The sequence below is a fragment of the Oxyura jamaicensis genome, chromosome Z (assembly GCF_011077185.1).
Source record: "Oxyura jamaicensis isolate SHBP4307 breed ruddy duck chromosome Z, BPBGC_Ojam_1.0, whole genome shotgun sequence".
Taxonomy (NCBI): domain Eukaryota; kingdom Metazoa; phylum Chordata; class Aves; order Anseriformes; family Anatidae; genus Oxyura; species Oxyura jamaicensis.
Window position 1 is genome coordinate 27976824 of NC_048926.1, and position 24600 is coordinate 28001423.

At 39.0% G+C, this 24600-nt stretch overlaps 1 protein-coding gene across 3 annotated transcripts in view; it reads left to right on the forward strand.

Annotated features, from left to right (window-relative positions):
* Positions 1–6085: 6085 nt before the first annotated feature.
* DOCK8 (dedicator of cytokinesis 8) overlaps positions 6086–24600 on the forward strand; it is a 92520-nt gene continuing 74005 nt past the window's right edge. The window contains exons 1-2 of one of the 3 annotated variants that reach the window (XM_035309080.1): positions 6086–6282; positions 22741–22843. In XM_035309080.1, the coding sequence (XP_035164971.1) occupies positions 6230–6282; positions 22741–22843 (156 nt within the window). In that variant the 5' untranslated portion in view covers positions 6086–6229. Of the gene's footprint in view, positions 6283–22460; positions 22477–22738; positions 22844–23740; positions 23897–24600 lie in introns of those variants that run through there. The other 2 variants (XM_035309082.1, XM_035309081.1) reach the window with 2 other exon arrangements.

A 24600-nucleotide genomic window follows, 5' to 3' on the forward strand; every position in this document is an offset into this window, starting at 1 on the left:
CACTAAGTTTTGTTTAGTGGTAGACACCCTGCCATGCAGTAGTATTTTTTTTCAGGGATAAAACTACCAGTAAACAAGTGACTCCTAATTGACACTTTTACGGAAAAAGGCTTTTGGAAATGCGAAAAAAGCCGCCGATAGATGGCGCATAGACACGCTGTTTATTGTCCCTTCCAGCGCTTCCCAATCCCGTTTGCCTGCTCTGACAATTTACACGCAGCAGTGGGGACCGTGGCTGCTCTGACATTGCAACCAGTCAGCAGCACCTCGCTGCCTTTGGAGGCTGGCCCTGCAGCTCCTCACCCTGCCCAGCTGCTGGTGTTCCACCTCCTGCCGGCCAGGTTGCCGGACTGAGACCAAAGCAACGTTTGGAAATGCAGTGGGGTTCAGGGGATGCTTGCCTTTATGACAGATTTTAGGGCTGAAGTGTGGCAGTGCGTGAGGAAGCAATTGTTAGGATCACAGTTTGGGATGCTTGTGTCTGTGACAGGAAGATGGGGCTGAGGAGATGGGAAATAAAATCATGCTTTCTAGTATATTGTATGCAAGACCCCCCTGCACCTGCTGCCATCCAAGCAAGCCAGGTCTGGAAAACCACAATTTGTTCCAAATTACATTCTTTTACTTGCTTTATCTTGATTTTGTTCTCCCTTCACTCACACTTGGTTTGATTAATTTTTTCACCTCCTGACTGGAAAGACCTTCCTACTTCTTTTTCTAAAGACATGAATGGGCTTCATGACTTTGTATACAGCAAGTTTGTTAGTTGCAGGAATTCAAAAAATGACAGTGTTTAATAATAAGCTGAAGCAACAGTATTGACAAAATTTTATTGGATCAGATGGTTTAAAAAGTCTGTCTACTATCATCTCATCTGATAGTAATCCAATGAGTTTAAAGTATGTAAACTTGCATGACAGAATTCCTTGTGTTTTTTTTTTCCACAAAATTTAAAAAAAAAAAAGGCACAGAAGTAACAGATGCAAAAGAATACTTGATGACTTTTGCTTTTCATATGATGAAGTAGGCTGCTGATAATTCAGTTCATTCAAAATGATGAAAAATTCTTATGATTTAATGTTTGGGCTGTAGCTGCTGAGTATCACAGAATGACAGAATCATCTAGGTTGGAAGAGACCTCCAAGATCACCTAGTCCAACCTCTGACCTAACACTAACAAGTCCTCCTCTAAAGCATATCACTAAGCTCTACATCTAAACGTCTTTTAAAGGCAATATGCTAGACTATATACAATATACTAGCAGCCAAGGAAACCCTGTGTCATGGTTTTGATTGGGATAGAGTTAGTTTTCTTTATAGAGTCTTGTATGTTGCTATGGTTTGGATTTTTTATGAAAATAGTGTTGATATTGATAACACACTGATGTTTTAGTTGTTGAGGACCAGTGCTTACACAGAGCCAAGGCCTTTTCAGCTCCTCATGCTGCCCTGCCTGCAAGGAGGCTGGGGGTACACAAGGAGCTGGGAGGGGACACAGGCAGGACAGTGGATTCCAAATGACCATAGGGGTGTCCCACACTATATAATGTCCTGTTTGGCAATAAAAGCTGATGTGAAGGAGGAAGAGCAGGGAAACCATTCCATGTGATGAGCCTTGCTTCTTGGAAGTGACTGAACACCTGCATGCTGATGGGAAGTAGGAGAACCTTATCTCAACCTGTGATTTCTTGCACTTTTATCTTTCCAACTCTCTCCCCCATCCCACCTGTGGAGTGTGAGTGAGCAGCTGTGGTGCTCAGCTGGGAACATTTTGCTAACAGCTGTGACTGTATGCCTGGGCTGGCAGATGGCCAGGGCATCGCTGCTGTCCCTGTGCGGCTCTGCCGGACAGGCTTGGGCTCCAGAGTGAACTTGATTCAGAGGGACAGTGACCTGTGGGTGAGCCCATGTGGGAGCAGGTACACCCCGAAGCATCTCTGGCTATGTATAAGCCCCAGTGGAGCAAGTGCACCTTGAAGCATCTTTGGCCGTGGAGATATCTGTGCCATAGCAGGTGCACCTTGCAGTGTCCATGCCTGTGGATAAGGCCATGACAGAATGCACCTCAAAGTGTCTGTGGCTGTGGGTGAGACAACATCATAGGAGGTGTCTGAAGGGACCTCTGAAGGTCCCATGTCTCCATGCCAGAGCAGGTACATCCTGAGGTGGCTGTGGCTGTGGTAGGCCTCTGAGGAGGCTGTGGCTCCTGGATAAGGCCGTGCTGGGGCAGGTGCACCTCTAGGGGACTGCGGCCAATGGACAAGCCCAGGCTGGAGCAGGGGCAAGGGGAGGTGTTCATTGCAATGTCAACCCCCTATGGCTTGGTCCAAAAGCACAAAGGGTAGAGATTGTAATGAATATGCCTTCAAACTGCTGTAACCCGTGATTTAAGCTGCATTTTATAGGGAGTGCTATAGGAGGAACCCTCTGCTGCTAGCCAGGCCAGGGGCAAGGGGAGGAACTCATTGCAATGTGGAACCCTGCAGCCTGGTTAGAAGGGACCAGGGGTGGAGATTGTGATGGATATACCTTAAAATTGTTGTAACCCATTCAACCCAATCTGAGTTGCATGTTATAGGAAGTCCTGTAGCAGGAACCACTCAAACCAACAGAGGATGAGTCTCACAAGAAGCACAGCAAGTGCAGCAGTGACCCAACCCGAGCTGGCTTTGGTGTCCAGTAAATCCATGCAACACACCACCTCTCCTGTCCTGAGGAACACCACAACAGGTAGAATCTAAATCATGGACTGAAGAAACTCAGTGGACGTTTTATGAAAATTTTAAGGGCATTTCATGAGGGTGGTCTATAAGCTAAGTGAACAATATCTATGCATTAATTGAAGGGTGGTGATTAATTAAAGGGTGTGGTACTTAGCTGCCTGCTGGGGTTAAATCACAACATCCTAGTTTTGTGTTTCTCTTCAGGTGCTTTTTCCCACATGTGACAAAATATTTTTGAATTATCCTTTTATCCTTGTTTAAAAAAAAAAAAAAAAAGTGGGAAACTGCAAAATAAATAGTTGTGTGAGATTGAGATGTTATATGCATTACTGACACCTCAATTTGTGTAGCCAAATTCAGCAATCAAAGAAAGTACCACATGACCTGTTAAGATAAAGCCCATAATTTTTTTAGAGCATAAAAATTGAGGTAGTGATTTCTTCTTGCATAGTTAGCAGTTCTGAAGATACAGCTAGAAATAGAAGCATGGTCTTGTCTTCAAACAAACAAAACCAGCACCTCAAACCCTATTAACCATACACTTCAGTAAAGGAAAAATTAGAAACTCCTATTCCTTCAGATGGGCCTGCAGTGAACAGAAAGATGGGTGTGAAACCTATTTATTGCCAAAACTTTTGTCGTACTGTTCTACATCCAGACAATGTACAGAATGGTTAAGGGAGCTACTTGCTTATTTTTTGTTGCTTACTTTTCTCCTCCTTTGCTTGTAAGCTGCTAGAAACAGGCTCATAGTTAGAAAATGCATAGCACTTCATGGAGGCTTTAGAAATTAAACAACGAAAAGGATGGTTATGGTTTTCAGAAGCAATATTTTGAGAAACAAGAGACCTGACTTCTGTGGACAAGGAGCTCTTCTAAAGACAGGCTATCTATAATGCAGGTTTAAGCTACCTAAAAACAATTGCATGTGATAGCAGTGACCTTGTACTGGTGAAAAACTGCAGATGGAGTTTTTCCTCCACTACTCCTTTTACAGAAGAGTTAGAATGCAGTTGAGCTGAGAGAGATTATCTCAACAAGTGTGAAGAGGACATAAGTAATGTCTCCTGTCTGTTCTGCAATGAGTCTGGACAGCACAGAAAATGGACAAACTGATGTTTATTTCATGGCATCTTAAGAAGAGTGTGGTTTATATTAATCTCTAAACTAAAATTCTGAAAAGAAAAAAGCAAATAAGAGAAAATACGGTCTTTTATATACCAGTTTTGAGTAATATCAAAAAGAGTAAGTGATCTAGAGAGGCCAGGATACTAAAGTAAATATTTCAGCTCATTTCTGATGCATAGCTTTCAAAGGTGCTGAGGCCCTTGACTCCAGCTAGAGTAGGTAAGAAATGCATGTGAAGTGCTCCAAGAAAAATCAAGCATTGGGTGTTTCATGTCAATTGTGTGTGCATTTTATGTCAAATTAAGCTCTCAAAAAGATAGGCATATCAATTAAAATTGCATGGGTCTATTAAAAAAGGTTTAATTGTTCTTGTTTTTTCACTGTTGACACAACGAGATTGCAAATGGCCTGTCAGAGGGCAGTTTGCACATCTGGAGTTTCTTGCATGGTAGTAGAATATCTATTAAAACCACAGCACTTGAAAGAGTTCGGAAGGAGTGATCAAGTTTCAACAGACGCACCCAAGTGCGCAGAAGTAAGGCAGTGCAAAGCACTATCTTGCCTCGTCCAGTATCTCTGACACTCAACAGTTTTCTTGAGACCAACACACATGCCGGATCACAGTTATGAGTGATTTGTAACCAAGTGATAACTAAGTTGAAATTACAAGTAGGTAAGTGGCGCTAGCTTTATCTTGGTGACGTAAAGAAAGGATGGGTGTGGTGGGTAAGTTCTGTCCAAAAATTTTCTAATGTATTCTTCCTAAAGCAATTGTTTTCCAGTTAATAACAGTGTATTAACCATAGATTTCAGTACTTTCTGTTTTTCAAACCTGTTTCCAAGATCTCATTCTGCTTTGGATCTTTGCATGTTTTTCCCCTGAACACGTCTGTATTTGTTTCCATTTTCCATTTATTTACTGCTGTTGTTTTTTGTTGTTTTTGTTCTTGTTGTTAAATCTTACAGCTCTTAAGCATTTCAGCCCATCTGTAAGGACATGTAGACAGTGCTCTTTGAAGGGTTAACATTCATATTCACGACCACCTGTACTCACAGTGCTCTTAAAATTGGTGAATCCTGTAGAGTCAAAGGTAATTGTTGGTAACACAATTTTAGATCTGCACTGCATGATATTCTTTCATTCCTTGCTTCAGTCGACTTACTCTTTTTACCTGTAGATACCCTTCAGCTCACTGGGAACGAAGAAACAAGCTGTGACTGCCTTTCAACAGCTGAATCCTAATGTTGTCTCCAAGACAATGATTTAATAAAGATCAGACAGCCTAAACTGAATTGCCTCTGCTATCCCAGAACTCATTTACAGAAACCATTTCTGGCTTCTGTTTCCCCTTTCAATGAAGCCCGAGTTCTGCTTATTTGCAGAAGCAGTGAAATCTGCACCAAGGCTGAGAGAAGCATACCAGTCAGGAAACATCGCTTTGCAACACAACCACAAGATACTTACTAAAAATGGCCGTTTAAGAGTCAAGCTGCAAGTGGAGGTGAAAAGTACGGTAGTGGTGCCTGCTTAGAGCCAAACTTAGCTGGTATCTGGTGTTGGTATTTGTAAGTTTTCCTTACTAGTCAAGTACTTAAGGGGTAAGACGGAGATATATCCAGGGTGCATGTGTGTATCGGCAAAATATCATCACAGGTCAATAAGTGGCATCTATTTACATCTTAATCCTTGGTTTCACAGACTTTAAAACTGTGCTTCATTGTGGTGAGGTGTGCTCCTCCTTGCAGATGTGGCTTGTGGCTCGCATGTATTCAATAACCAGGTATTGACCCTAACGTGCTCCCGACCTTGCCACCTCCACCTGTCTGAACCCTTCCGTCACCATGCTGGGGGGACTGAGAAGCAACCCCAGCTATTCCCCCGCATGCAAAGGGCAGTGTGTAGGTGTGCAACACCAACACCACGGCTCCCCAGTGAAAGGGGCTGGGGGTGTTGGCAGGGATGCTCAACACTTCCCACAGGTCTTCACCCACAGGTGCGAGGCAAATTCTCCATGGCAAATTCTCCCGGTCAAATTCCTGCTTTCTCCAACGATCCCCTCTGGATCCCTCGGAAGGATCCGTGAGGGAGCGGGGTCGGGAGCGGGGGCTGCGGGGCGCGGCGGGGTCGCCGGAGCCCCCTGTCCCGGGGGAGCGGGGCGAGAAGCCGTCGGTGCCGAGCGGCAGAGCCCTCCCACTTGGGCCGATTTCGGTGAGGAAGGTGAAATGCGGAAGTTGCCACCCAAGAGCTGTCAGACGGCCGCCGGCTCCGTAGCCCGCAGCATGCAATGAGTAGTAGTAGTAATAATAATAATAATAAAAAATAATAACCCAGGCGCCCGACGTGCGTGCAGCCGGCTTCTGCCCTCCTCGGCGGCCGCATGGCGACTCTGCCCGCCGCAGAGAGGAGGGCGTTTGCCCTGAAAATCAACAGGTGAGAGAGAGACCCCCGCGGTGGGACGGGATGGGATGGGACGGGACGGAGCCCCCCGGCCGCGGGGCTGCCTGCCCGCCGCTGGCAGCCGGGCTCTGCCGCCGCCCCCCGCGCCTGCCGAGGGCAGATGGGGGCTCCTCTTCTTCCTCCCTCTCCTCCTGCTCCTCTTCCTCCTCCTTCTCCCCTCTGCACGCAGCGGCAAAAGGATCTGAGGATGAAATCGTCGCACCTGGCAAACCTGGTTTATGTAGGGCGTCCGTACTGCGGTGGCATCCCTCCCTGCGCTATTTTTTTCCTTTTACCCTTTCGTCTATGAAAAGAAAAAATCCTTCCGATTAGAAATAAATGTATCCTTCTCTCCCCCGTCGAATCGAGTGGGTGAGTTAGCTGTTGAACACCACATTCTGAGCTTGCAGTCTGGTGGGCTCCAGTGTCTTTTCCCAGGGAAGTGGTGACTCTCAGCTGGTCTCTGCTCTGTGGCAGCAGTAGGAAAGCAAGACAATTATTTTCACACTGTTAAAGGAAAACACAGGCCAGCTTTTCAAGAGCATTGTTGTTTGAGACAAAATCTCTGTTTCCAGGGTGTTGATGTAAGTACAAGGTAACTGAGTTTGCTGACACGTAAAGAGCAAATAGCACAATGGTAATATAAACTGAGGATAAGGCCAATCTCTGAGCCAGAGAGAAAAGTATGCACAGAAACTCCACCTCCCCAGCAAGTTATTGGAAGACTTGGGGTTTTCAGTTACAGAGGATAAAATTAGCTCCACTGTGATATGCCTTTCCCATGGCAGAGTACACATCAGTGTACCTTTCCTTGTCCCTTAAGAATTCATTTTAAATTTATGGGGAATATACACAAGGGTGAGATATCATATTGAGAAGCCATCAGATAAGCGGTTCCCTGTGGGGTCCTGCCATGTTTTCTGACCATTTGGAGGCTTGTTTAAATATACTGTAACTGGCTGATATTTAGAGGGCTTGGATTATTTTTTTTTTCTTCCTATTTTTAGGGTCAGCTTTCTGGCAGCTTTTCCCAGCTGTGGTGATGGTCACTGTTCATCTGTGTGACTAAAGCCTTGCAAAGGAGTGCAGTCATACCAATTAATCTGGCATTGTTCCACAAGGGCTGACAAAAGTTTCACTAGTAAGAACTGTTGTGAAATGAAACCATTTGGATTTTATTTTTATTTTTATTTTGATCTGATAGCAAAATATTCAGTATTTTTGGTAGTAAGTCAAATGTTAAATTTGTTACTCATCATGTTCTGGCTGCAATTCCATTTTAAAAACCTGCATGTTTGTTTGGCAAGTAAGAATATTCTCTTTTACACTTTGGTAGGAATGATGTGTATTTGCTAGCAGAACATCATGTTTCCCTTTCTTCAGAAGGACAAGCCATTTTTGCATGACCCAAATGTGGTTTGTTTTACTGACTGTAGAGTAGTATTTTTCACAAGAAGCTTTTTTAGCCTTTTTTTTTTTTTTTTTGAAAGGAATCTTCAAAATAAGAGGACTGTTAAGTCACTGTCTAAATTTACTTGTCTGTACACAAAAGGCTGTTCTACAGCTATAAAATTTTGTTCCCCTTTCTTCAGAGTTCCTGAGCTTACTTCTTCAAAATACAACTCTTAATGAAAGGTGGTCATTACTGGCAAGGCATCATTTACAGGAGTTATTACATTGTCTGTATAATTACTCTCCATCCACTACCAATACATATGCAAGCTCTTCTCTTTCTTGCTCTTTCTCTCACCAGTGACTTGACTAAGCTATGCAGTTTTCATTGAGGACCAGTAGAGTTTTACTGGTTCCTCAGTACAACACTGGCTGCCTCCATGGTCTTACAGGTGAGCCTTTCGTGTTCATGGAAAGCATGATAGGTATCCAACCATCCTGCAAGCTGTGCTGAACACTGCTCTGTAAAAAATTAGCAGTGGCATAATCCAAAATGTTGTGTTAGTGCTCTGGTGCCATGATTTAAAGTTAGCATGAGTCCTTGATCATGTGCAATGGGGTTGCAGATGCTTCAGGAATTACTGTTATATTACAAGCATCATAATTGTTTAAAATAAGGTCAAACTTTAAAATCAGGCTTTAAAATAAGTACGGATTTGTAGGCTGCATATATAACCTGCCCACATAACCCTGTCTTCCTATCACTTTATTTTTCCTTCCACCCATCCTGTGTTTGTTGCCCCAACCTGTTGCTTCCTGCCTTTTTTAATCCTGCAAAGACTTGCACATATGTTCTTAATGCACGCATGTGTGAGTAGTTCCTTCTGTTTTAATGGGATAACTTTTATATATAACAATGTTCATCTTATATGCAGTGAAGGAGCAAGCCCTTAAATTAGTGTCCCTCATGCTAGGCAACATTCTTAAAACTTACTTGTGTAATACCTAGAGCTGAGCGGCTGAAAACTGGGCAAGACCACAGAAAACATCCCATTAAAATAATATTTATTACTATTACATGAGAAATTAAATTCATGTACAGCTTAGACTTCATTTCAAAGAACGTATAAAGGTATCACTTAAAGCTATACCTGTCTTTCCAAATGGCTTCCTGCACAGGGCAAAGGAAGGGGAAGAAAACCCTCCTTACTGTGCACTACTGGGAGATTTTTTTGGTGCTGTCTGAGAGTGCTAGGGGTCCATAGTTTTCAGAAGCCACCGTGGAACATGAAAAAGCTGATTGTCCATGCTGAATTAAGTAACTCCTAGATAATAATTTGAATGTACCTGGACTGCATGTTGTAAATGTTTCTACATTTCAATCACAAAATTTCTAAACAGAAACCAAGAGAGTTGATAAAAAATTATTAAAGTGCTGAAGAAAGCAACTAATCATTGGCGAAAGTGTGGGCTCTAACATGTAGCAATTGAGCAATATATGTCTGAGAGGCAATACAAGCTGAATTTTAAGCAGCTTGCCTTAGCAGTGGGTTAGGATAAACAAAACATTCACTAAAAGAGATTTCTATTTTTATTACTTTTATTTAGCTAGTGTAGTTTATTATTTTATCTTCCACACAGATCTTTCAGTAGTAGTACTTTGTTTTGACTTCAAGTGAAGCAAATTCTGCTTTAGGCACCTACCCATACAATCAACACATTTCAACAGATACATTACAAAACAGAAAGCTATGAAGAGCAGCACTACAACCCCTTAACATATCACTTAACTTCCAGTCATGTGACCCATGCAATTTAAAATCCTCGCAATAGACATGCTTCTGAACTCTCCACAGACCACCAATGTTTGCGTTTGCAAGTGATACAAAACATTTTTAGTATTTAGTTCTACCATTTAATTCCTGTGTTCTTGAAATTGTCCAGTTGCCAAACATTTTTTTTTAATTCTTTTAAATTTTAAGAAGTACACTTAAGGATGAGTTTAGAGTCGTAGATCTATATTTAAAATATATATTAAGGCAAATCTTTGGGTAAAGAAATCCTATTAGAAATAAAATATAAGATTACAGTCAAAACCTTATCTCATTCTCAAATAGTACCATGAACTCTACTTTACACTAAAAACAACAGTACATTAAAAGTACTCCTACTGGACACAATAAAGCCAGCTTAACCTCTTGTATTGTACAAAGTCTTATGTCTGAAGGTTCAGAAGAAATTACCTTAAATAGCAAAAGCTAGTGCAGAGGGGTCAGGTACAGCGCAAAATGGTCTCAGTGGCAGAACAGGCCATTTCCTACCTATTCTGACAGCAGATTTCCGTTCCCTGTATCACCTTGATGGGATTGAAGCATGTATCTTTTGATTGAATTTCTACAGTACTCTTACTGAATGGATATAATAAACTGATAATTATTTAGAATAGTTTTCCAGACTTCATTGCATAGGTCAAGATATTTCTTTTCATTATTTTTTTTGTTCATTTTACTTTAAATATATTCAACAAGCTGCAGAGAGATCCTCAATCCTTTTATATTCTGTATGTACAGCAGGCTCATGTGGCAAGTATAAAGATGAACTTTTCAAAAACTGTGGTAAATTGTCCTAGTCAGTTTTTTACATAAAGCAGTACATGATAGAAACCTCAATAAAATAACAGTATGTTAATAGTTAAGACCAGGTTTTTGCTGTAAGCCTAAAACACACATTCATGGCTTCTAAAATTTTAAAAGCTACTTGTTATCTACTTCTTATCAAATATGACCTCTGAACCGTTGTCTAAACATATGTACTGTCAGGACAGTGGTAGTATTAAAAATCCTGTATTCATTTTTACTGAGTCAACCTAATTCAGGAAAGAGAGTCACAAGGGAAAGCACGCTTGATCAAAGCTCTGAATCTTGTTTTACTCAAATGAGTTGCACAATGGGAATCTGAGTGATGATAAGTCTGAGTAATAAGCCCTTGCAAGCTTATATTCAAAAGAGTTTGTTCAAGCAATCAAATAGTAATCTGTCTGAATTAGTCTGAGATCCAAAGCATAAATATACATGTAAGTATGGCTTTTAAGAGAAGCTAAAAAAATCTAATCTGTAATTACTATGGCAACAGATTGCTTTTTATGTACTACATGTGTGAAATGGTAGTGGTTTTGTATTTTGCGTGAAGAATATTAAGCAGTAACAACAAATTAAAGATAAAAATGGCATGTACATAAGTTTTGTATCTTATATGTAACAGCTTCTTACTAACAGTTTATATTAAAAGGACAGTTTTCATAGACTTCCATGAAATTAAATGAGAAGATGACTGAAATTACTTTGATTTGCACATGCAGGGAGCATAAAGAACAGGCTATCATCTAGCTTCTGCATGTAAGTTTTGTTTGACAGCCTTTTAATTTAGCTATAGGGAATATTTGGGCAGTTATCTTTTGAGGTTATCACTACACTGTTTTCACCTTTAATTAACTTTTATATTCATCTGGATCATCTGGTCCAACCCCTCCACACTCAGGCAGAGTGCCCAGGACCATATTCAGAGCAATGAATATTTCTAAGGAGGGATACTCCACAAAGCCTGGCTCTGTCCTCTTTGCACCTTTCCTTCAGATATTTGTAGGCATTGATAAGATCCCCCCTGAGCCTCCACTTCTTGAGGCTGAACAGTCCCAGCTCTCTCAGCCTCTCCTAATAGGAAAGGTGCCCCAGTCCCTTCAGCACTTTGTTGGACTCTCCAGTATGCCCATGTCTCTCTTTTACTGGGGGGTCCAGCACCTAGACAACATCTGTTGCCTAGATCATTAATGAGGATGTTAGACAGGATTGGATGCAGCATTGACCCTTGGGGTACACTGCTCATTACTGACCTCCAGCTAGACTACTACAGGCCACTGAGCCTCCTCTGGGCCCAGCCGTTCAGCCCATTCTCAAACTACCTCACAGTCTGCTCATCCATCACATAATTCATCGGCTTTAGACATGTTTCCTTAATACATATAAAAGATCTGATTTCTTAAGTGTTACTTCTTCCCAGGAAAGGTCACTCCTTTCTTCCTGACTTACTGCAAGCTGATTTGCCCTATTTTTTATTTTATTTTATTTTTTTTTAAGGTATCATTGTCTTTGTGTCTTCTGGATTTGTATTCAGCACAAGGAATAAATTGTACATGCATCTAAAGCAGGGGTTGAGGAAAGAGAGATGACAGGGAATTCTGCTCCTTCATGTGTTATTCACAAAGGCCAGTCCCTGCTGCAGCCTCTGCAAGTAGGCTCTTTACCTCCCATCTCACTACTTCCTGGGTTCTGGACAATCTGAGTGAGCAGAAAAATTGAGGAGGAGTTCAGACCACAGTTTCATCCCTGTTGAATCAGCTATGACTGCTCACTGCATGTGAAAGACTAAGCAACATCCATTAGATGGCTATTTCCTTTGGTATAATATCCCATCTCTCTTATTTGGGACACGTTTACAGGTACTCTTCCACTCCAAGGGGCAGATGTAACCTACAGGAACAATGACCTTAATCTACCACATAGTCAAAAATATTAAAGCAGGCTTGGCAGGGATCCTGTCTATAGTAAATAGTTCCGCATTTAAATAGAGGGAACTTCTTAATGCCTGTGAGTTTATCTTTTCATCAGCCCTAAAGATAATTCATTTGCCTTTGCTAGGGTGTTTCTAGTGAGTAGTCAAACTAGACTAAATCTACATCAGTGCAGTGCTTCTAAACGTGTTTTACAGCCATGCTTGAGCAAATGACAAACGTAGGTGGTGCAGTTTGGCTGGTCACTATGTATAATATAACCAGTATCAGCTGATTTGCATTTAACATTCTGGCATTAATAGCTGTTGCATTTAAGTTCAACTATATCAAAGCCTGTATGCATCCACACGACCAGGCTGCACCTGGGAGTGAGCTGTGCTGTAGACCATATGAGCTAGAACCTAGCTGGAGGCCACAAGAGAGACAACTGCAGGTAAAGAAGAACATGGCTATAATGTTTTTCTCAAATTCCCATAAACGTGTTATAGACTCAGATTAGATTGCAAGCTGTCATAGCTTGTACAAGCACAGAGTTAATGAAAAACAATTCACAAAACCACGTGTGTCCACGCAACACCATATGAATCCTTTAGAAGTTCTTGATCCTGGTGGGAACTGTGAATGCTGGTTCTAACAGAGGTGCATTGTAAATCCATTACAGGAGGGAGTTTAGGAAGTAATCAACATTATATATCAAGATTATGCCATAGGATATAAATTCATAGTGCTGAGATGTTTGTAAGTATCCATTCATTTTTTCAAAGATAAGATTATTCAGAACATTCTTATTAAATTTGACATCTTGTTGTCCATTACAAAGACTAACTGCACAGACCTTTCTTATGGTAATCTGTGCAAAAGACTTTAGTATTGCCCGCCCCCCCCCAAAAAAAAAAAAAAGGAACTTTTTGGAAGTAGAATAGAAAGAGTAAGAAAATGCCCTCTTCCTACTTTTCAAGGATGCTGATGACCTTGTTTACTTGCAGTGATTTACTTTTGGACTGTTTACCCTAAATTTTATGATTACCTTTTCTGGAGTGGTCTGCCTGTTATAGAACCAAGGTAATAGCAGCCACTTATCAGCAAACAAACTCTGTAGAAACAAAGCCTTTGGAGAACATTTGGCCATGCAAGCAGAATGTTGTTACTGTGGAGAAAGATGTTATTGACAGCTGTTGTTAGCTGGAAGGTAATCTCTTCATCTGACTGGGTATTCAAATTGTCTTTAAAATACAGCTATTTTCTATAACAGCTGTTGAAAACTGGATTTATACCATACATATATCTGTGCAGTCACTAAGCCAGACATGATAATCTGTGCTGCATGATTAGAATACTGTAAGTTTTGGTTTATCTCTGGAAGATGAGCCAGAAATGGACCTTAGGCTTTGCACAAAAGCTGCATTTAGAATCTGTTTCAAAAATCTCATGTCACTCTCAGACTTCAAACATTTACATGCATTGGGAAGTCAGCTGCAGTCTGTGATGAGGTTCTGTTTTTATGGCACAGGAAATGCTAAATTTACACACAAAAAAAGGTGAAGTTGCAAAAGAGAAACATCTTTACATCCACCAGTTTCTACATATGAACATTCCTTATTTTACGTTTCCAGGCATTTTTAATTTTCAGACATGATTTTCAGCAAATAAGTATATTTAATGTTGTAGTTCATTTAAAAAAAAATAATAAAACCTATTTTAGGTTTTAGGGTCATTAAAACTATTGCACATGAGCATAGCTGAGCATTGCTGTCTTTATTTCTATTCTAACTTGATTACCTTTTTTTTTAATTTGAAAAAACAGACAGAACTATATTGTTGTTTGTAGCAGTAGGTAAATTCTACCCTCTGAAAAGTGCTTACTGGTTATCATACCCATCCTAAATGCTTGCCACCAAGAATGCAGTTACAGCAGATTAGATACAGGAATAAACCAGCTGTTGGGCCAAATTCACCAAAACAAAACAAAACAAAACAAAACAAAAAACTTCAACAGCATTTTTTCTATCGACCTTTGTAGAGCAACACTTGCATGTGATGAGGCATGCTGTTTCCTAACTCCAATAATAATGACCTGGGGATTTTTTATTGAATAGTTAGCACACCTGGTCTCAGTATTAATATTTTTCCCTAAAGTCAAGCAATCTGAATTTGGCAAGAGTATATTTTATTTCAGTAGTCACATGAGATGAGCTTTACAATCATTATAATAACAAAATCTCATGTCCAGAACACAGCTAGAATAATATTTAAGCTTTTCCGAAGCTTGACATTTTACAGGTGAATCAAGAAATGAAATGCAGTTTTCGTGATACATCATCTCAATGTGTGTATGTGAGTGTGTATAGCATAATTTCTATAAAATTTGTACCTCTAGCAATAGGCAACAGATAGAAAATTATATTCTTTTTAACAACATTGTTGTTAATGTGCAAAATTCTTAGGACTTTATTATGTATAAGAGTGTGAGCAGAAGATTCATCTTTCACATGTATCTTAGTTATTGCTCTGGATTCTGTTGAAATCAAAATTGTCTGTTCTAAAAATGGCAGTACCTCCCCATGTACTTGCAATTGTGCCAAGGCTTTCAGGTACACAGCTCTAATAGAAGATCCATTTTTTTTCCTTTAAATTTAAAGCCATAAAGAAAAAAATTAATTTTTATAAGAAATAACTGGGGAAAAAAAAAAAAAAAAAAAAAAAAAAGAAAAAAAGCTCCAGGTTTTTATTTTTCTTACTGATCTAGTGTGTTAGCTTGGTGGGGCACAATTTGTATGTTTATATGTTTTATCCCAATAGCGAGCTCCAATATCAATCACTGCTTTTAGGCATAACTGAGAGGCAGAAGTTAGGTAATCATCAGCATTATGAGCTTCCCATTAATACTGGGTCGTAAAGAGCTTACATCTACAATAGGACCTAGCAGCATCTTCCAGACTGAGTTGTGGTAGCACAGGCCAAAAGAAGAGGACTTGAAGATGCCAGTCTAACAATATGAGCGTAAGTCCTACATTATGCCATTAGCAGCATCACAGCAGGGCTCTGCTGCTTCCTCATGAAACAAATGAAAGGTCACCCACAGAAAGGTCACACTGAAGCTCTACAAATCAGTATTCCTAGGAAATGAGGGGCCAAAATATTAACTTATTATTATTATTATTCCAATTCTATGTTTTTTTTCATCATCTCCTCCATTGGCCTTGAAACAATTACATTATTACAGTGTGAAAGACTCATCTGGAATATGTTGTGAATTTGAAGTCAGTCATGAAAGATACAAAATACACATTCTTCTTGATGAAAACAACAACCTTGATCTTGGAAAGAAAAAAAAGTGACGAAACAACCAACATTGTCATAGAAAAAATAAATAAATAAATAAATAAATAAATAAATCCGTGAGAATAACTTTTAAGTGCTCTTTATGTTTATCTCCAATGTCTGACCTTCTTTCACTTACTATTAATAATTGTTGTTTAGGGGGAAAGTGGAAACAAAGCATGCCAACTAGTATGATTATGGTTTTTTAAAAAAACTACCATTATTACAGTAGCACTTTTGTAATGAAGTCTTTGTGAAGCTCAGGTGATATGCATGAGCTGAAAGATAAATCCTTACCTTTATGCCATAATCAGCTTGTTTTGAGTTGGTAGGACTGTGCAGACCAAACAAACAAACAAACAAACAAACAGAAGGACACACTGATGCTGTTTTATTACATTTCAGTCACAGTATAAAAACTAGCACATGTGATCACTAATGCTTTTGAAATTGCCCTTTTTGTTGTAGATGATCCAGGATTTTGGAAGCCATTAAAACTGTTTAGTAAGAAACAAACAAACAAACAAAGAACTAAGCACAGTCACAAAGTATTGCCCAAGAATACTGATAGAGTCTTCTGTAGAGATCAGGGGACATTTGTTAGAAGGCTGTTCTTCAGCCCTCTCTGTTCAAATGAACATTTAGGGAGGCCCTAATTTGAACTTTAGCTCACACAGAAAGTTCTCTTGACACTACCATGGAAAATTATCCTTAGATAAATTGAGGGTAATCCCTTCAGAATGAAAGATTTGTGTTTATAATGCCGTCAGATTTTAAGTCAATGGGTACATTAAAAAAAAAAAAAAAAAAAAAAAAAAAAACATTTTCACACAATTTCACAAATTTATCTTCTGTTAGCATTGCTAATAAGCATCATGTGAAATATTCATTAGAAACTTTGTATTGCATATATAAACTCTCATGATCATTTTAAGCCTATACTAAAATGACAGATAAGAGTAATTTATATAGCTTGTTTTCCAGGAGGTACCAGTGAAACATTCAAGTTCCACATGAAACATTCAAGTTTCACACCTACAAACACTCCAATTGCAATAGGCAACCAGTAAACAACGTACAATCTCTTCTCAAATGTCATATTTTGCATATTATCCACAGAAGACAGTGATTAAAAAGCACATAAAAGCGTGGTTCATCTTGGCCACATCCTAAGTCTTCTGTTTCTTTGCATGGCAAGAAAGTATGGTTGTCCTTTTCCTCCACTGTTAGGATTAGAAAATATTTCTTATTAGTAGTATTAGTATTGTTACTTGTATGCTTATGTCTCTTCCTGAGGGAGAAACAGCAAAGCTGAGCTGCAGTGAAAAATCTCCACTGAATGAATGGCATACATGACCTGGGACAAAAATAAAAAGTGACCTCTTGCCTGTTTTTCTATGTAACAAGCTGCCACTGTAATGAAGTAAATTTCCCCTCCTAGACTTCTCTCTTTGTTCCTGCACCATCTCTTTTGAGAAAATTGTGGTTAAATTTCAGCTGTCTTGAATAGGATTGTTATTGCCTTAGTTGATACAGACTTAACGTGGTAGACCCCTAAGAAGGAGCGTACCAAAGGACACACAGCCTACCTGAGTCGCCAATTAGCTGCTAGTTCAGATCAGCCACTGCTATAAACAGTGAGTAACCAAGCCGGCCTCTGGTGCCTTAAGGACTAATTATAAACTTAAAAGAAGAACAGGCAGTTCCACTGGCAGCAAGAGAAGAACTTCTAAGCAAGATTCCCATATTTGCTAGTTAAAGATCTGGATTGCTGCCCAAAACTCTGTGTGTTTGTGTGTGGGAGTGGAGGAGAGGGGTAGGTAGTTGATGGCTTTTTCTCTTCCAGAATTTTGGTTCTTTGTTTTTCAGTTTTAACTAGAGAAGTTGCATGTTGAAAGCTCAGAAAAAGAACAAAAGCTAGCTAAGAAGCTTTTGCACCAGCAACAGATGAAAGGGATTACTTCTCAGGGTAGCTAAGGATGAATATTTTACCTGTTAAGCCAAACTTTTCACTGTTTTACTTTATGATTCTCCCACCTATATATATTTAAATGCAAATGTTTCTCCATCCCTGGAGGGTGTTCCTATAGTCCCTTTTTATTTCATTTTTTTCATCTTTTCTTGATGTCATATTATGTAGGCAGCTCTTGCAGAAGACAGCTCACTATTCCTCAGAGTCTGCTGAAAGAGATTGTCAGGGTGTTGAAATTTACTCTTCATACCTCAGTCTAGTACATGTTTAATTTTCTTTGGATAACTGGACTGGCAGGTGTATGAAGTATACTTTTAAGATTTTTTTTTCTTATTATGAACCTTCTGTTTTCCAATTAATATATGATCTTTAAAACTATTCTCTTTCTGTTTTCTTTTCTCTGCAAGTCCCTCATTCTGTGTTCATGTTTTCATATATCTGTACTAGTGATATCTGTACTAGCAAAATCCTTATTGTCTCTGCTTTTAAACATATTTCAAAGAACTACAGAACTAGCTCCTTGCATTATGTGTATTCATATCATTTTAATTATAGAGCCTGGCACTGTTCAACCACAGTATAACATGTTAGAGAGAAAAAGTAAATGACAATGTTACCTTCCTTTCCCTCATCTAGGCCCAAACAGTATGCCAAACCTCCAGGTCCCCAACTCTGCAATGAGCTCTGTACTGAAACACATCTCAAATTTGACCTATAAGTTGATTTAATTTTAAAAACCCACAGGCACAGTCTGTTACTTCAGTTGCAGTATTGGTTTAATATATTATACAAATTGTACACTTTGCACTGGAGAGTATTTTTGAAATGAAGGCTATGTTTCAACATTTTTTTCAGTAATTCAGGAGAATTGCTGGAGGATTGTATCGACGAGTGGGGCAGACACTGGCAAAATTCTGATTAAGCAGAACAGCACTGGTATATTTTTTTTTGGCTCCCTTGCAGTCATATTTGATCAGAAAGTCTGGTGAGCTCTAGCTTTTTCAAGATTTGCACCAAGGAGTACTGCATCATCATTCATGAAGGGCCACATCAATTCAGAGTGAAGTAATGAATTCCAACGAACATTATTTTGCTCCAACACTGTGGAGCAACTGAGGATCTAAAAAACCCGGGAGAGCCTTAGGCTGCAATCATCTCCCACCTTTCTCTAGGTTTATACGATCTTGCAACATACCATGTGAATACTGACTAACTGTGAATTCCACAGTGACTTTTGTGGTAAAATACCTCCCCCAGATCTACATGTTTTCAGGTGGTGTGTCCGCTTTCTCCTAAAAAAAAAAAAAAAAAAAAAAAGGAAAAGAAGGGGAGGGGGAGGTGGAACAGACAGATAGATGGACAACAGGTACCCATATGGTAGCTCTATTGAGCTGTTAGAGCTGCAACAGTTGTTAATGCTGCTGGTGCCACTTCTGCCCTGTAAAAGGCTTGCAGCTGCCCAGCTGTTGCCACCTGGTACTTCTCGGTAGTCTTCACTGCAGTGCCTGCGTGTTCTCATCACTGTGGTATCATCACCAGATAACTTCTTCCAGTGTCCCATTGCCTGCAAAGTGGGAACATTTTTCCCAATTGCTTATTAAATAATTTGTACTTTATTTTAAGAAGATTGCTTTTTTTCCATTTATGGAGATGAAATGCTCACTGATTTCTTTATGGCTTGCTGTTTTTTACATAGCTGGGGACAACTGCTCTGTCTCCCCTCACTCATCTCTTTTGGAATCTGGACACCACTTTTTTCAGTCCTACCAGGTGGATCATCCTTCACAAAATATCGAGCATTCTCACTGCTTTCTTTTGGAGCCTTTTCAATGTGATTGCATATTCCTCTGTGGTATTCTTAGTGTGTACATCAGCTTTAACACTGTCATTGGCTTAAATAAATAGAAATAACTTCCCCTTTTTTCTGCACTTATAGTACTCATTTAATAAGTGGCCTGATCTTCTCTCTCAGATTGTCTGCAGCGTGGTTATTTATTTAGACAGTTCATCTCCCTTTTTGTATTTCTGCATTTGATGGGCTTTCTTCTTCCTACATTTAGGGTTTTACATTTATTTTTATTGAATTTAATTGCACAGATTTAGACAGTTTCTAAATGTGAGATCATGTTAAGTATAGCCCTCTTTTTCAGTACTCACAATTTCTTCCAGTCTGATGTCATCCACAAATTTCATTACTATGTTATCTGTACCATCATCAGAGTTCTTAAATAAAATGCTAGGCTGGAGCTAGGCTGAAGACAAATCACTTTACTCACTTACAGTACGTTGTTTGAAATCTGTTCACAATCTTTTTCTAAACTTTTGATGACTACACCTTGAATAAGTGTGAGGTGGGTTTTTTTGTTTGTTTGTTTGTTTTTGTTTGTTTGTTTTTAAACAACAGTTGGAAACAGTTGTGTTGATTCCATCTAGACATTATCTCTTTAATTTGCGTAAGGCAATGGCATGAGGGATACTAACAAGAGCCTTACTGAAGCCAGTTAACTCTCAGATAAAAATGTTATAAAACTTTATGTGACTGCCATTTGATAAATCCAAAATCATAATTATCTAATTTTTCTTTTCCATACCAATAAGTCACAAACTTTTCAGACCTTGGGGTACTACACAACTTTTAGTTGCTTGCTGTGCAATTCATCATCAGGCTAATAATAAGCAGGCATTGTTATGGTGATTAATGATTAAAATTGATTTCATGGCCTGTGCTTCAATTGGAGGTTATAGTTCGGGACCTGGACCAGTTCCAGCTGGTTATCAGTTGATTGCCCAGTAATTTGCTTTGCTATCTTTTTGAGTGTCAGAGACAAGCTGACTGATCCATGATTGTCTGAGTCCTCCCAAAAACGGAGAACTCAAATAATCATGAAGGGCCTCTGGAATGGTCATCTGTTCCCACCATGGTACTCAGGTTTTCAAAACTCTCCATGCCAGTCTCTGACTGTAGCACCCACCTTTTCTCCATCTTGCGTAGCTGACTCGTACTTTGGGTTTAATGGCTCTTAGCAACAGTGTCTTTCCTCTACGTATTCCCATTAGATCCTGCCAATCATTTATGTGTCAGTTCAAACCAACCTGCTGTCTTCTGTAACTATTACTCTATTTCTCCTCTCATTCTTCAGAGATAAGAAAATGTGAAATCAATCAATTAAACTACTCTTAAACCTTTTGAAATTCACCTTTATAGATTATGGGCTTATTCTTCAGTTGAAGAGATTTATTTTGGAAATTCTTTCTTTTGCACACTGGGGAGCCTCTGGAACTAATTTTGAGAAACTTGTTTCCTCTCAGTTAACTGGGTTTGCACAGGCTTTTACCAGACAGCAAATTAGCCCCACTGTCCACATGCATGCTTCCTCTTTTGTGGATTAGAGTTCATACCATTTCCTTTTCAAAAATGACCCCATATCTGGTGTAATTTTTACTTTTTTTTTTTTTTTTTTTTTTTTTTTTTCCCTAGCAGCAGCTTCTGCAATACACTGTAACACAGATTTATGAATACATCTGCTGCTAGACTTTTATTTACATCAGTAACAGGTATTTCTGCATGGGATAGAAACTGACTTACTCTGTTCAAAGGAAAATCATAATTTTTAATAATCTGAGGTTTATTTTATGCTTTGTTACATACATTCATGATCAGAGATTGTCTGTAGTGGGAAGATGAAAAAAAAATAACTTTGATATACAAACAGGTTTGCTTTACAAAATAGGGCAATAATAATGAGGAAATCTGCAGACTTCCTTACTCTCCCTCCATTGCTTCTTTCTTATATAATTATTGAATCACCTTTAAAAAAAAAAAAAAAAAATTGTCCTTCCTGAGATTTGGGATACCAGTATTGACAAGGAATTTCTCTTCCAAATGGATCCCTTTTCTTCTCTGTAACTCTGGCCTTGCTCTGTCTGCCATTGCTGCTGCCTTTAGAGTGCAGTCAAGTCCCATTCATGCCAGGCCTTGACCTTCAAGCACCTACTCTTAGTTATGCATCTTATGCATCTATACTTTGAAAATAAGGCCAAAAAATTGAATACCTTTTCTGAGATGCCTGTCCCTTAACGAGAGTAAAACTGCATTCAGCAGAATCTGGTTTTTGTCATATGTCTGAACAACAGCAGTAGCCAGAAACTACGTGTGGCAGAATAGGTCAAGCAGTCATGGAAACCAAGAGGCGAGAAGGTGCACAGGAAATAAGGAGACTGTGGCACCTGGTAGTTTGAAGATACCTACCAATGCTTGCTGGAGTTGGAAGAGAGTCTCATATAGAAGAGAAGGTCTTCTTGCCCCTGTGTTTTCCTGTCTCAGTGTTGGTTGTCCTGGCGGGTTGGCTGCCAGAAGGTTTTTGTTCAGATTTGGGATCTGCTTAATTGCCTCTTCTTCTTTTGAAAATCTTGTCCTGAGTATTCATGGAGAAATATATTGTAAATGTTTTCTTTTCACTTCATGTCTGATTAGTCTTAAATAATATTAAATATTTATTGATTTATTTCCTTGAAGAATGAGCAAACTACTCTGTTTTGCACTCTGGGTACATGCAACTGTATTATCACTCTGGGATTTCCGAAGAACTCAGTACTGGCCTTTTTGTTCCCATTGAAATCAACTAATTAGCACTTAAGTTGTCTTTTCCTCAAATGTTCAGCTGACACAGTTCAGACTGTTTTTTTTAATTCATGCTTGGGTTTCTCTTGTGTTGTTCAGAACAGTCTAAACTATTAGCATAAATCTGTGCTTGTATGGTTTAATGAGCAGTCCTATTTTGATTTTATCCATTGGTCAATTACTAGTTCATTAAAATATATTCCTCTCTGATGTTCATTCTTCTTTCCTTGCTCTATTATTCTTTAATTCATTTTTAAAGAAACAAATCTGCAGGGATCACTGCCACAAGTTGCAGTCATACTTCACTTAAGGGCAATTTAATTCTTTCTTGCATAATCCTTCCCAGTAGCAAGGATACATAAGGATATAAATGTGTTGAAAGAGTGTCAGAATATTAATTACTTAGGACTCCAAGTGCTTTTTGGAGATTTGTGTGAATTACAAGACATGTGGAATCTAGAACATAATCAAAATATGTTTCTAAACACTGGGACACGAGGCTAGATTGGATGAGGTCTAGGATTTGACATATGTATGCGTATAACTGTAATTATAAGGGTTTTCTCTGCTTAATTAAAGGTACTCCTCTGCAGAAATAAGAAAGCAATTTACTCTCCAACCAAGCTTCGCGCAGTTCTGTCAACGAAGTTTAAGCACCCCTGGTTTTTCTACTCTTCATCTGGTAAGTTCTGGGTTTGTCTTCTATGTCCAAGTTTGGTATCTTAAGCCATCTTTATTTCACCTGTCTTGTGCCTCAAGCTGTTAAAAATGCTTCCTGGTAAGTTGAGGATATTACACACTTGAAAGAACTAGGAATGGTCCTTGGAATCTGAAATAGACAGTCATTCTGCATACTACTGAGAATCAAAGTTAAATAGCTAGTGTTGGAATATATAACAGTCTTGCCTTGCCTTGCCAGAAATGTTCAACTCCACAACCAAGTAAACACGTTGTGTGGTGGCCACAGGTGTTTTGCAAAAGGAGATCAACAAGAAAAAAAGAAAAAAAGAAAGGTGGAGGTTCAGCTAGCATGTCTTATTTCACAGTTCCCAGAGCTAGCAGCAGAGACAGCATGCCAGTCTGCCTTTCAGTGAGTTGAGTAAGCATGCTAAGTGAGAAATGCCAAAGTGTGCCTGATTGGCACAGACCTGAGTCAATGGTTATGTGGCTCCAAATTCAGCCTTCCACAGTTAATCCTCTTCCCCTCCCCCAAAATCAGACCATATGACATTACCCTGTCCCATTACCATTTAAGACAAAGGGAAAAAATACCAGATCTTCTTAACTGCCTTTAAGGAAGACGGGGATTCTGCAAACATGATGTGCCACTAAAAAAAAAAAAAAAACCAAAACAAAAAAAAAAAAAAAAGAGAGATTTTATTATTATTATTATTATTATTATTATTATTTTGGTGACACTCAATAAGTGGGAGCAGAAAAAGTCTCTATGCACCAGTGATTGTGAAAAATGAAAAACACTAGATGTAAGCGTTTACTTCCTGTGTGTCAGGGCCTCCCACCACTACTCACTTCCTTAATCTGAAATGCTGTGGTGTGCTTTGACTTGTTCGTTGTGGTTATTCCGACAGTGGAGGCTGGGTTCTCTTCTGCATGCATAAAGTTGCTTTTGCTCTTAAGAAACTCGGTTACATTTCATTTCCTGGGTATTGCACCGTAGCTGCCATTTTGTGCGCTGTCACAATCTACATGCCTCTAGTCCATCCTCCTTAAAAAGGTATGTTTGTAGTAATGATATGTGGCTTTTGCTTTTTTTTTTCTTTTTTTTTTAGAATGATTTTTTGCACACTTCTGTGATGTGTGAATATGAGTGTAGGCTTCTGGACTGAAACAGTATCTCTCTTTGTTTCCTTTGATAATTTGCACAGTTAGGGAGACCATTACCCTCCACCTATATTTACCTTTTTCACCGTCTTTTCCATTCACAATAGTCAAAAGCACACAGTTCCACTAATTAAAGATTATTACTATCACTTCAGCTAGAAAAAGTTACAAGACATAATGAATTGTGATGTATTTGACTTGTTGGAATGACAAAGTGTGGTATCTGAAAGGAAATGCAATGCTTAATTGAAAATTATATTGTAATAAGCAACATTATTTTGCATGCAAAACAGTACATCTTCAGCAACTGAAAGGACATAATATGTGTTTATATATATATATAATTTAAACTGTGTTTTGCTTTAATCTTTTGCAAATTATTTTTTGTACAGTTTGCTAATATATATTTATGCATTAACACATAATGTTTTACCTACTAGCAGGACAGTACAGTAAATGGGCTTCAAGAATATTGTCCTAGGACTATTAATGAAAAGTCAATAGCTAATAAAGATTCCTATTTACTCATAACTGTTGACCCAGTATTCTCAGTCTGCATTAGGTTTTCCTTTTGGGTAAGAAAGGCAAAGAATGAGA